The sequence below is a fragment of the Pelophylax lessonae genome (assembly GCF_965119305.1).
Source record: "Pelophylax lessonae genome assembly, chromosome: 12".
NCBI lineage: Eukaryota > Metazoa > Chordata > Amphibia > Anura > Ranidae > Pelophylax > Pelophylax lessonae.
In genome coordinates, this window is record NC_138779.1 from 57,182,574 (window position 1) to 57,195,605 (window position 13,032).

Genomic DNA, 13,032 nt, shown 5'->3' on the forward strand with positions numbered 1-13,032 from the left:
TGTACAGAGTCTACCTCCCATTATTGGAAAAACATGAATGGAGACTACCTCCCTCAGCTTCCTTAATAATGACATTATGTTCACGGGTGCTCTTTAAGCCTTTGGTTTTACAGATTGTATATATTTTATATAATAATGTGTCACCCAGTATGAAGGCAGAATTAGGACACAAGATGAAGACAGAACAGTCTTCTCGGACTTAAATAATCTTTGTGGAAAGGGAGTGTCTGAGCTACAGAAGAAATCAGAACCAGCCAAAAGCTGAGGGCAGAAACTGGCATCCACTATAGGTGCCGTGAAACTGGCTTTAGGCCAAAGCGTTAAATGCGCAAATCATTAATTTAAACCTCCGCCAGGTTCCACCCTATCCACCTATTATCCTCACTCATAACAGAAAAAAATATATAGATAAAACTTGGAGTCCATGTAATACGTTATTTAACACGTTAGTCCCGTCGCAGATTGTTCAGTCGCTCTTCCAGGTCTGCATCTGCATCGGCCAGGGCAGCCGTAGGCTCCGCTCTCTTCCCTCCGGCCACGCTGAGGGATCCTCCTGTACTCGGTAGGCCTGCATAGTGCAAGAAGAGGATGACATGTACCATAAACAGATATTGGATGCAAAAAACAAAGCTTATGCAGTGACAGCAAAACAACCACCCTTACAGTGCAAGTGCATGAACACTTGGGGCCCAATATTACTTGTGCGTTGTGGCAACGCATCTGCTCTATGGGTGACATATTGTGGTGCCTGTCTTTTCAATAAGTTTTTATTAAATATTTTCAACATACAACAACATATTCCGTTAGCAGTACATAGATCAAGATGATACATCATGAGAAAGTATAGCTTATACCACAACTTGTACATAAATTGCGCAGAGTACCTCAGGGTTCTAGCTAATTCCTTGGGGAGCCCCAAGATCGTGCCAAAATGATATAACCAGGGTGCCCCTAAAGGCCTAGGTGAGGCACCCAAGGGACCCGGCACCCCCTTGGGAGCTTACTGTGCCGATGCCCCTCGGGCCCCCCCCCTCCCCAGCCAAGTCTACTTTAGAGCTTCTGCGGGCCCCTAATTACAATAAACCCCCACTCTCCACACCTTCCTCCCACCATGCTAAGAGTATAGGACAGATCAGGCCCCCGAGGTATTGTGGTGCCTGTCATTGTGAATGGCACTCTAGTGCCAGAACCCAATGCACTGCACCAGAACGAATATACCATCAGTTACATTGCACTACTAAAAAACAAAACAAAAAAAAAGCAAGAAGAAATGGGCGTTAGCAGCCCATTCATAATAAAACCACACACATTTATATATATATATATATATATATATATATATATATATACATATACATACACACACACACACACACACACACACACACACACACACCAGCTGCTGTGCAATTGTAAAAAACAAAAAAGCAGCGCTAAAATAGTGACAAATAGCAGTAGCAGAAGAACTGGATTTTTGTGCTTTTGTACTTACTGTAAAATATATTTCTCTGAGTTAATTGACGAACACAGCACTCCATTATTCAAACCATAGGTTATATTGTCCCCTACAGGAGAAGGGCACTAGGCAGGAAAAAAAAAAAAAAAAAAAGACTTGGCCAGGTGGAGTCAGATGTCGAGCCCCTTGAAAAAAGTATGCACCAGAGAGTGCATGGCCAGGGGTCGTTGAAAGAAGACCCCCAAGGCCCACACCTGGCCTTTGATTGTACTCAAAGCCAATTTCTGCTTGACACCTCATTGAAGGAAAGTCAAAATCCGAGCCACAGAAAAGGAATGAGGGTGAACCCGGATTGTTTAACACCACGAAATGTATGCTTTTCACGTATCACGTATGATGGTAGATCTTCCTAGAGGTAGACCTCCTAGCCTTCAGCAGTGTCAGAATCTCTGAACTAAGCAAACAGCTATCCAACAGCCAGGCCGCCAAAGCCAGCGACTAAGGCAGGATTGGAAGACTGGCCCTTGGAACAATAGATCCTCTCTGACAGGCAGTCTCCAAGGGACATCGGCGACCAGTCGCACCAGGTCAGTGTACCAAGACAGGTGAGGCCAGTCCGGGGGCCACCAGACTGACCGGAATCTCCTTGGCCTCAAACCTGCGCAAAAGCCACGGCAGAAGCTTGAGAGAAGGAAAAGCGTATATCAGACGATACTGACCCCACGAGGCCACCAGCCCATCCGTGGTGCCCTCCAGAATAGCCACAAACCTCGGTACCTCTCTGTTGAGCCGGGACACCAACATCCACCTCGGGGAGCCCCACCGGAGACCTATCTAATGAAAAACAAGGTGTGAAAAGGACCACTCTCCGTGGTCCAACGCCTGCCGACTGAGATAGTCGGCCTGACAGTTTTTCCCTCCTGTAATGTTTACGGTGGAGAGGGCCCGGAACGAGCGTTCTGCACTTCGAAGAATGCTGGCTACTTCTAGGATTGCCAACACTCTCTTTGTTCTGCCCTGGTGGTAGACATAGACCACCAGCCTGGCATTGTCCGACTGGATCCATACTGGGAGCCCCCAGAGTCAATCCATCCAGCGATCCAGGCACAGCCTGATCACCCCAAGTTTCAAGACACTGACCGGTAGTATGGACTCTTTCAGCATCCAACAACCCTAAGCGGAGCTCAGTCCCAGGACATCTCCCTATTCGGACAGACTGGCATCTGTAGCGACCACTGTCCAATACAAGGAGAAAAAGGATTTGCACTGCCAAAGAGCTGGAAAGCAAAGCCACCAGAACAGGGACCCCCCCTGGTTTCCCAGCTAAGCCGAATCGGATTGTCCAGAGACCTCGGACACTTGACCCATTTCACCAGGATCCCCTTTTGAAGGGACCTTGTATGAAACTGTGCAAACGAAACCGCCTCGAAGGTAGAAACCAATCAGGCCCAGCACCCGCATGCAAGTCCGGAGGGAGGACCATCTGTGGAACAGCAGTAGATGAATTGCAGCATGCAACTTCTGGAGTTTGTCCAGAGGAAGGAAAACTCTGGCTAGAGCTGAATCGAGAGTCAGACCCAGATAATTCAATTTTCTGGATAAAATCAGAGCAGACTTCTGGTAATTTAGAAGCCAACCAAACATCTTCAGGGTCTGGATAGTGTTCTCCACGTCGTCCAAAAAGGCGGCAGAGGACTCCACTCGCAAGAGGAGGTCGTCCAGATAGCCCAGTACCGCAATCCCCCGCAGACACAGCAACGCCAGAACTGGGGCCAACACTTTTGTGAAGACCAGAGGAGTGGGGAGGAGACCAAAGGGTAATGATGCCACAAACTGGCAATGCTCCTCTCCCACAGCAAAAATGAGGAAGCGCTGGTGCAGGCACATATTGGAATGTGCAGGTAAGCATCCTTGATGTCGATAGAAGAAAGCCCCCCCTGATGAAGGGATGCCGTGAGCATGCGAATGGACTTAATTATGAATTTTTGTACCCGCACAAAGCAGTTCAGGAAAGGAAAAACCCAGGAGTCCACACCAGGGGAAAGGAGGAGCTCCCATAGCCAATATCGCCCCCCCAGAGGATCCTGTGTCATTTCCGCAGCTCTATTAGCACGCCGGACCAACGAAAAATGGCCGCTGGACTACACAAACATGGCAGCCGACCAATTGAAGCAAATAGGCTACGACCGGTACAGTGCAGCACACCAGCCCCAGTCACCATCCCAACCCACCACACTACCAAAGATGGTGGGGGTTGTGGATGGATACCAGATGACCCACAGGGACCACCAACAACCAAGGGGGGTCCTGAGGGGGACCCACAGGTCCGACCGTCCCAGGGAGGGGCCGCCGTCCACCCCACAACCCTCCAGGGGAGGGGGATAGCTACTCACCATACCAGGAACCAGGCGGGCACCGCTCCAGACAGAACCTCCTCGCCATCAAAATAGTGGGCTGTCGGCCAGGAGGAATGCTGCGACTCAGGCTGAGATCTGGTTGTATGCGACCTCTTAAGGTGTTTAACTCGCTGGCCAGCCCCCATCCAATGGGGCTTTGTTGCAACTGACCTAGCGCGGAGCTGTGGTCTGCGCATGCTCCCTGGCCAGGGTGGGGTGACCACTGGATTCAGATCTTTGAAGTGCCGCTAAACCTGTCTTACGACCTGTTGATCCTGCCAATGGATTTTCCCACTTCAAAATTAACTGGGTTGTCACCCTCATATGGGAAGTCAAATCACAGTGTAATCAACCCTTGGACAGAGTAGTCTTAGATAGACATGTTTCAGATGGACTTAAAGTAAAAGACAAAAGAAACATTAAAGCTAAACTCCAGGAATTCAGCTACTTTGTAAAAACTGCAGGCATACAATGAGTTAAGTCCAACAAGGTGCCAGGTGCCTGGTGCCTCCCAGACTTATCTCGAATATTTACATCTGACAGGTTTATTGTGCTCCAAGAAGATAGATTCCAGAGCTCCGATGCTGCTCCCTGGGGTCTCCGCTCCTTCAAGAGCAGAGTTGCTAGAATTGCCATTTCTGCCCATTCACAGAAGCCTTTGTATTAAGTGAACTCACAAAATACAAAGACTTCTGTGAATGGGCAACAGAGGAGGACACCGGATAACGCTGCTCTGTGTGCTTCTCTCCTCTCACAGCCAGTAATAGTGATAAGACCCAAAGAGGACAAGCACCTAATTTAACTTATAGTGTACCTGCACTTTTTGCAAAGTTGCTGAATTCCTGGATTTCAACTTTAAAAGGGCGGTTGATGGTGTCAGTTTGACATTTGAGACTCCCTTGAGATCATTGAAAAATTGCTTCTGAACTGCATTAAAGTGTTTTTTTTTTTTGGATGGGGATACAAATCCTGTCTCATGTGGACAAAGGTTCATCACTACTGGCTCTAAAACTCAAGTTCAGCTAACAATTCAGCTGTTGCAGCAGCGATGGTCAACTTTCTTGATATAAGGGGGCTTAAGTGCAGCCTCTGACATCTCTAAAAGGGCTGCATAGAATATTCAGGGAAAATACCAATAGAGAAAGTGGTCAGAAAGTGGAGATGTTCGGAGACTGCAGATATGCTACAAGAGATTGGTCAGACTGTAAACATGCTATAGGACTTGTTGGTGACTGCATCACACTGAAGCTGGTGCTGGGATATTTCTTCTTCAGGCTGGCTCTTCATAAGGACTTTATGAACTATTATATATTCCTACCTTTCATCAAGTGCTGCATTGTTCTCTGGCTATATGGTTTTCATTTGTATTAAACAAATTTGATGCTGGCTGCTGATGTATAATGTAAATTAGATCATCAAAAAGGTATTTTATTTCAGTAATTCAACTGAAAAAGTGAAACTCTTGTTGAAAAAGTGAAATATATTTTATAGATGCCTTACACACAGTGATATATTTTAAGCATTTATTTCTTTTAATTTTGACGATTATGGCTTACAGCTAGTGAAAACCCAAAATTCTGTATCTCAGAAAATTAGAAGATTACATAAGACCAATAAAAAAAAAAAAAAAAGATTTTTAATGTTGCCTTACTGATATTAGGCAAGTCTGCATGGTGTCTCATCTTCCCTTTTGACAATTGCCTACAGATTTTCAATGGGGTTTAGGTCAGGTGAGTTTGCTGGCCAATCAAACACAGTGATACCATGGTTGTTAAACCAGGTATTGGTATTTTAGACAGTTTGGGCAGATGCAAAGTCCTGCAGGAAAATGAAATCAGCATCTCCATAAAGCTGGTCAGCAGAGGGAAGCGTGAAGTGCTCTAGAATTTCCTGCTAGAGGGCTGCTCCGACTTGGGGCTTGATGAAACACAGTGGACCAACACCAGCAGATGACATGGCTCCCCAAACCATTACTGACTCTGGAAACTTCACACTGGACCTCATTCAACTTGGATTCTGTGTCTCTCCACTCTTCCTCCAGACTCTGGAACCTTGACTTCCAAATGAAGTGCAACGTTTTCCACAGTCCATGATGATTTGGGGAGCCATGTTATTTGCTGGTGTTGATCCACTGTGTTTTATTAAGTCCAAAATTAGCACAGCTCACTACCAGTAAATTCTAGAGCACTTCATGTTTCCCTCTGCTGACCAGCTTTATGGAGATTCGGATTTAACTTTCCAGCTGTACTTGGTACCTGCCCACACTGCCAAGAGGTACCAATACCTGGTTTAATGATCATGGTATCACTGTGCTTGATCAGCCAGAAAACTCGCCTAAGCTAAACCCCATAGAGAATCTGTAGGGTATTGTCAAGAGGAAGATGAGAGACCGCAGTCCCAACAATGCAGACGAGTTGAAGGCTGCTATTAAAGCAATCTGGGATTTCATAACACCTCAGCAGTGCCACAGGCTGATCGCCGCCATGCCAGCAATTCATGCAAAAAGAGTCCCGATCAAGTATCGAGTGCATACTATACTGTACATGGACATACTTTTCAGTCAGCCAACATTTCTATATTAAAAAATCCTTTTTTATTGGTCCTATGTAATATTCAAATTTTCTGAGATATTTAATTTTGTGTTTTCACTAGCTGTAAGACCTAATCATCAAAATTAAAAGAAAGAAATGCTTGAAATATATCACTCTGTGTGTAATGCAGCAATATAAAATATATATGAGTTTAACTTTTTGAATTGAACTACTGAAATTAACTTTTTGGTGATTTTCTAATTTTATGAGATGCCCCTGTATATTTTAGCACGGATAGTCCCTAGTTTCTGAATAAATATGTGATTGCTCCAAATCAAATTGCATATATTATTTCTACAGTGAATGTGTGACAAAAAACAAAACATGCTTTTTAAAAGCACAAGACCTGAGGTCTGCTTTAGGTCAACCAATATAGAGTTTTTACACTCCAGGTATTTGGCGTAATCCTGTGCAGTCAATCCTGTGATTTACACATCCCTGCCACACTGTGCAGCCTATTTCTTTCAAATACAAATAATACAATCATTCTTTGGTCCTATTGGAGGTTAGAACAGCAAGAAAAGTCCTGATGAAGAGCGATACCTGAACCCCCAATAAACATGTTGGCTGTTTTATCCCATTCTAACAAGATTAAAATTCTTTCTGAACTCTACAGACATTGGTTTGGCCCTCTCTGCACCGCCAGGCAGAGGAAACCTTCCTATCACCTGCTCACTGGATAATGAATAGGAGGTGTGATCATTCAAAGTCAAACCAGGAGGCAGGTGACACAGGAAACTACAAAGTTGGCTTTGCTGTCAGGATCACAAGGCTGACAGTCCCATATTTGAATTTTAAAGTGTAAAATTAGCAATGCTTATTTTTAAAGTTTATATTTTGTGGGAAATACTCACTGGAGAGTTCATCTGTAAGATTAAGGCCCAGTTCATCCAATACTTGAGATACCACAGCGTCACTAAAGGAAAAAAAAAAAAGAAGAAGAAAAGGATCACAGCCTTTATTACTGATGCATAGTGCAGCAATGTCATATTAAAGCTGAAGTTTAATCTGCTTATATTTTTCCTTCTCTGGTTCCTTCCTTCCCCTTATCAACATGCTACTGGAAGTATTAAAAAAACGTTTCCATTTCCTACCTTATTTTAGACCGAGTGAGGTCTTCACTGGGTCTCGGTGCTTCTCTATTAACAGACAGTTATGGCGCTTTTCCACTGCATGGAACCGAATGGTTCGGCTCGCTTTTGTGCTTTTCCACTGCTGGTACCGCATGGTACGGTGTAGGAACGGTTCTGTACTGCATGGAACCGAACGGTACGGCTCTCAAAAACAGTACCACCTCGATTGTGGTTCCAAGAGGTACCATACCCGGTACCATATCCCACAATCCTTTGCATGCAGTCACTACTAGCCACTGATTGGTCAGAGAATCGTTGTTATCCCACCCACTTAACTTTAGTACTACTTTAGTGAAAAAGCAAACCATACCGTACCGTACCGAACCGTTCCAACACCGTACCATGCGGTACCAGCAGTGGAAAAGCAAACCGGGCCAAGCAGGGCCAAGTAGAGCCGAGCCGGTACTTGCAGTGGAAAAGTGCCATTAATGACTGGTGGGAGGGGCCAACAGGGTACAGTAACTTCCTGAAAACATCACAGCACCCTGAAAGAGTGTGTGTTCCTAGGCAGACTGAATTTGCATGAATAAAAAAACACCCTAGGTAACACCCAAATATCATGCTGGTCTCTACGATTGAAAGATTTGAAATCCAATGAATGAAAGGGGTGAGTAAGACAGTCAGGCTGGGGAAGAAAGGGATAGATGATGCTGGATGTCCCCCAGCCAGGAAATCAGGTATAGGCTCTATATAACTTGCTGCAGCTTCTAATGCACATTGTGAGAAGCTCACAGTGTGCAGTGAAATCAGAGTAAGCAATTTCAGTACAGGAGAGGAGCCTGTACAACTGTGCAAGACTGAAGGGAAGACTGGAGATCAGCTTTAAAGCAAAGAAGAAAATCCAACCATTAAAAATCTTCAACATTTTAAAAGTAATTTTCAATCTTTTCAAATCTACAGCTTTCAGTATAATAATCACAGATGATCCACCAATGAGGGTCCTTTATTACGCCCTTCCTGGTATTAGTTGACAATGATCTGTTCCTGTTTCCCTCTCACATAGGCTTCAAAAAGGAGACTACAACTGCCTGTTTTAATACACATTACACAGGCATGGTCCAGTGTTGTCACCATCAGGGAAACCACCCTGATAAATGCCATGCAGCCATAGATGGAGTGCAAGTGAACAATAAGTGGCTGCAGAAAATCAGCCACACTAAGCTGTATCAAAGAATGAAATAAAGGTGAAACCAAGGATTCGATTTTTAAAAATGGCTATTTATATTACGCGGTGCACACAGCAAACTTAAAATGGTAGTAAAGTCTTCCTTTTGACTATAATAAGGCTGTAGGGTACAGTGAATATCTCCTAAAACTGCAGTGTTTCGGAGATATTGACAGTGCATGCAGCCGGTGACGTTGAGGGGACAGCTATCCGTGCCATCGCTTCAGAGTTCCATGGGCGTGATCACGGATAGGTCAAGCAAAGTTGGAGCACTCAAACCCGGAATGAAGACCGGGTGAAGATGGAAGTCCTGTCAAAGATGACAGCGCGCCGCTGGAGGGCTTCATTCTAAGGTAAGTATTTCATAATGCCATTGTCTTGCAGAGTAAAAAAAAAAAAAAAAAAAGTGCGTTTTACAACCTTTTGAATGTCACATCTACGTTGACTGTAAAATAGGTAAAATGTGCTGTATTACAACTTTAAACCAGCTCCTACATCCCCCTCTACACCTATACATGCAGCAGATCACAGAGTATACATACGTTTCTTCTTCATCATCCTCATCCCCCATAGCATCATCGATAGCATCATTCATCATCTCCTCCTTCATGTCCATAATCTCTGCCTGCTTCTCAAACTCCATCATGATCTTCTGGATTTGGGGCAATTTCAGCTGCAGGTGAAGAGATTTCCTGATTAGAACCCAACCATCAAATTATCTGCCATGTAACCGACTCCGACTTGACTGTACTATGTAAAATGAGAGCTAAAAACACAGAACCACTGAAAACTGACAGCACAAAAAGACCAAGTGGTTCTTTTTTTAAGTGTCTGGTAAAACCCACTATCCAAATGTGATGTATTAAAGTATAACTAAAATGCAAAACTTTTTTTTTAGTTTTGAATAGAAGGGAGAGGAACTAGAACCCCCGTCGGTGTCCCCATTAGGGAGATTCTCCCTCTCTATTTGTCCTGTTTACCATTATCATTGAAAGTTAAAGTAAAAGAAAATCCCAAACTTTGGGTTGTTCCCATAAAAGTAATAGAGGGTAAATCTTCCTATGGGGACACTAATTCTGGTGGGGGGGGGGCCATAACATTCCCTTAATGTGCAGGAAATCATCTCACTTGCTGTTTGGCTATGGGACAGGAGATGAAGGTAAATCTCCCCAATGGGACACAGATGGCAAAAATAAACCTTACAGGTTATATACCCTATCCAAAATAAAAGCAAGGGAAAAAAAAAAAAAGGGGGTATGACCTGAATGGCCTCTAACTCCCACCTTTCCACTCAAAACTAAACTTTCAATTTTTAATCCCAACTTTTTTTAATCCTTTTTTGAAAAACTGCTATAGGTACCTAAATAGGTCAGACAGACATTCTCACCCTGGTCAGACATGACTCTGCCCCCTCCACCAATGGCTAAGCCCACTGGATAAAATGCACAATGAGGTGGGCTCATGTCTGACAATTAAAAGTGTTTCTTGTTGCAGTCGAGCTGAGTGATGCTCAGTCATTCACAGAAGGCTGTGTATTTTCTCAATGAATAGAAGGCACTCTGTCCCCCCCCCTGTGGTAACTGAAACATAGGCATTCTCACCTGTCTGTTCATGGTGGCCATGGCTTTAGTCACCCCTTTCATCGCCTGGGCCATGGAGTTATTAGACTTTAACGTCTGGATCTTAAGAGAGACAGCCTGAATGTTGGCTCGCATCATAATGAACTTCTTCACGTAGCGTCGGGTACGGACCAGGTCCTTGGCCATTATCTTCACAGCATCCTAAAAACAAAAAAATAAAAAAAAATACTGTAATGGTACTGCAGTATGCAGTGTCTGTTTTCAGGCCAAATGTTCCTTAGATACTGCTCTCATTACAATGTGAATACTGAGAGCTGAAGTAACGCCCCCTTAGGGGCCGGTCCATGACATCTTGTATTTACAGGATGTCCTCAGTCTACCATGTTTAATGATGTAGAAGGATTACTGCAATGGAAAGCGCTAGACAAAAAGCAAGACTGCCAGCCATAACTGCTTTTTGGTTTGTTTTTTCCCCTTTTGTGCCCAACTTATAATTGATCCATTTTTTGCAACGCAGTGGAAGATGCTGTAAAATGCTAGATGTCTGCATTGCACTGGAAGGCAATCCATGTCATCGCACCACCCTATGGTGTGATGACACAAATGAAGTGTCACAAAGTGGGACTTTATTTATATTGCACAGAAGCATGGTGTTGTTGGTCAGAGATGGTCCCATTAAAGTCTATGTGGGTGTAATGAGCAGTTGCAGTCGGGACAGTAAGACTTGAACCGCTGGAGGTACACAAACAGTGGAACCATGGCCTGTCAAATCAAGATAAGTATGCACCTATGGAGGAGGTGGGTTTGGTTAGGTCAGGGTTAAATGGGCAAAAAGAATAAGTACACTTTGCTTTGAAGTGCCCTGATTCTTTAATGGTTCTCTCTTTTCTTTTTAGAAGCCATTATTTAACAAACTGAGCTGCTCATTTTCTTCTTTTACATTAAAGGCAATTATAATGAATGTGGACATGTCAGTCATTACAGGGATGATTTGGCAACTGTGACAAAGTAATACAGCACCCTGGACATATTCCCTATGAGTATGCTTGGTACATAATACACATGGCATATACGGCTTCAGGATTATTTTACCAGAGGGATCAGCTTATAGGAATACCATCTGACCGGAGAGTGCATCTGTGTTTTACACGCTGATTACCCCTGCAGGGGTGCTGACTTCTGGTGAGTGCGGGGGAGATTGGAAATAAGGGGGGGGGGGGGGTCACTGTCTCCACATCTGGCACTTAAAAAACTGGAGCACCACAAGAATCACCCACGGAGCTGATCATTGCCATAGCTCACCTTTCTATGGACATTTTTTTATTCATTTGATCGATTGATTTTAGATCACTGCTACATATTAATTATATATAAATCAATTTTTTTTCACCTTTTAGTAATACGGGTTCTATGATTGACACCCTTAATCTGGACCATCTGCACCAATAGCACTTTTTGGATCACACATACTTCTATTGGTCCCTTTAGGACCATATCGCACTTATACACCTTATTTCGGATTTCACTATATCAATAACACCTTTTCGTCACTTTCTTTTAGTGCATGGTAATACTGCATTTTATCTCAGCTAGAATTAAGCCATTTTTTTCGTTCGGTTAATTAAGTATTCATTGGCCAGACTTTTTTTAGCTGGCTACCCCCACTATAATCACGTATGTATGTGTGTGTGTGTGTGTGTGTGTGTGTGTGTGTGTGTGTGTGTGTGTGTGTGTGTGTGTATATATAAGATATATACACATTTGTTGGTGTGCGCACTGGTATTGCACTTTATGTTTTTATAGAAGATATACACACACACACACACACACACACACACACACACTATATATATATATATATATATATATATATATATATATATAGGTTTGTGAATGCACAGGTTTGTGAATGCACTGCTATTGTATTATTGCACTTTATATCTATATCAATTATATATATATATATATATATATATATATATATATATATATATATATATATATATATATATATATATATATATATATATATATATATATATATATGATGATTTTCTGTATATAAGTTATTGTTTTTATCCTAGTCTTTTACACATCTTTTAGGCAGCGCCAATTACCTCATTACTTTTTATATTGGACATTTACAATGCAAGTGACAGCATCCATGCCATTCCTACTACTTTGGTGATTGGCTGTCACTGTATTAAAAGAAAAGAAAGGGGAGTTCCACCATAAGAGATAACGGTTACAAGAAACAACTGACTTCTAAAAGTGCGAGTGGTTGCAGAAACAAAATTGGATTTTTTATATACATCACTGACCATCTGTCCCTGTTTAGCCATTTTCTTAATATCTGCTATAACTTTCTTCTCTTGCTGCTCGAGTTTCTGTCGCTCGCGGTCGAGCTCCCTGATGGCACGGTTAAGGGCCCGTTGATTCTGCCGCAGCATCTCCTCTGGGGTCTTCCGCTTTCCGAACAAGAGATCCATGTTTACTTCTCAGTGTCTGCATGATAAAGAAAACATATTACAGGATGTGCAAAGGTTTACAAAGATTGGCAGCATTGTGAGGACCTGTAGAAAGTAAAAATACATAAATGGATGTCCCAGATACTTGCTGTCTAGTGTAGCAGCATAAGGTTCCACAATTATTAATCGGAATAAACCTATTTTAGGACAGATATGAATATTTATTAGCATCAAATTTATATT

The 13,032-nt window shown here is 43.1% G+C and overlaps 1 protein-coding gene across 1 annotated transcript; it reads right to left on the reverse strand.

Moving 5' to 3' along the window:
* Positions 1-336: 336 nt before the first annotated feature.
* Positions 337-12,822, reverse strand: CHMP2A (charged multivesicular body protein 2A). Its single transcript, XM_082274226.1, has 5 exons — positions 12,643-12,822; positions 10,343-10,522; positions 9,284-9,414; positions 7,298-7,359; positions 337-568 (listed from the first exon to the last, which is right to left on the reverse strand). The coding sequence occupies exons 1-5, from the start codon at positions 12,808-12,810 to the stop codon at positions 447-449; spliced, it is 663 nt and encodes a 220-aa protein (XP_082130352.1). The 5' UTR covers positions 12,811-12,822; the 3' UTR covers positions 337-446.
* Between the last annotated feature and the right edge of the window lie 210 nt (positions 12,823-13,032).

Excerpts from the sequence above, each read along its gene's own strand:
- CHMP2A (XM_082274226.1), bottom strand. The coding sequence starts at position 12,810 with ATGGATCTCTTGTTCGGAAAGCGGAAGACCCCAGAGGAGATGCTGCGG. Across the intron at positions 10,523-12,642 it reads TGGCTAAACAGGGACAGATG|GATGCTGTGAAGATAATGGC; the intron begins GTCAGTGATGTA and ends TTTTGTTTTTAG. Across the intron at positions 9,415-10,342 it reads TGGCCACCATGAACAGACAG|CTGAAATTGCCCCAAATCCA; the intron begins GTGAGAATGCCT and ends CTTCACCTGCAG.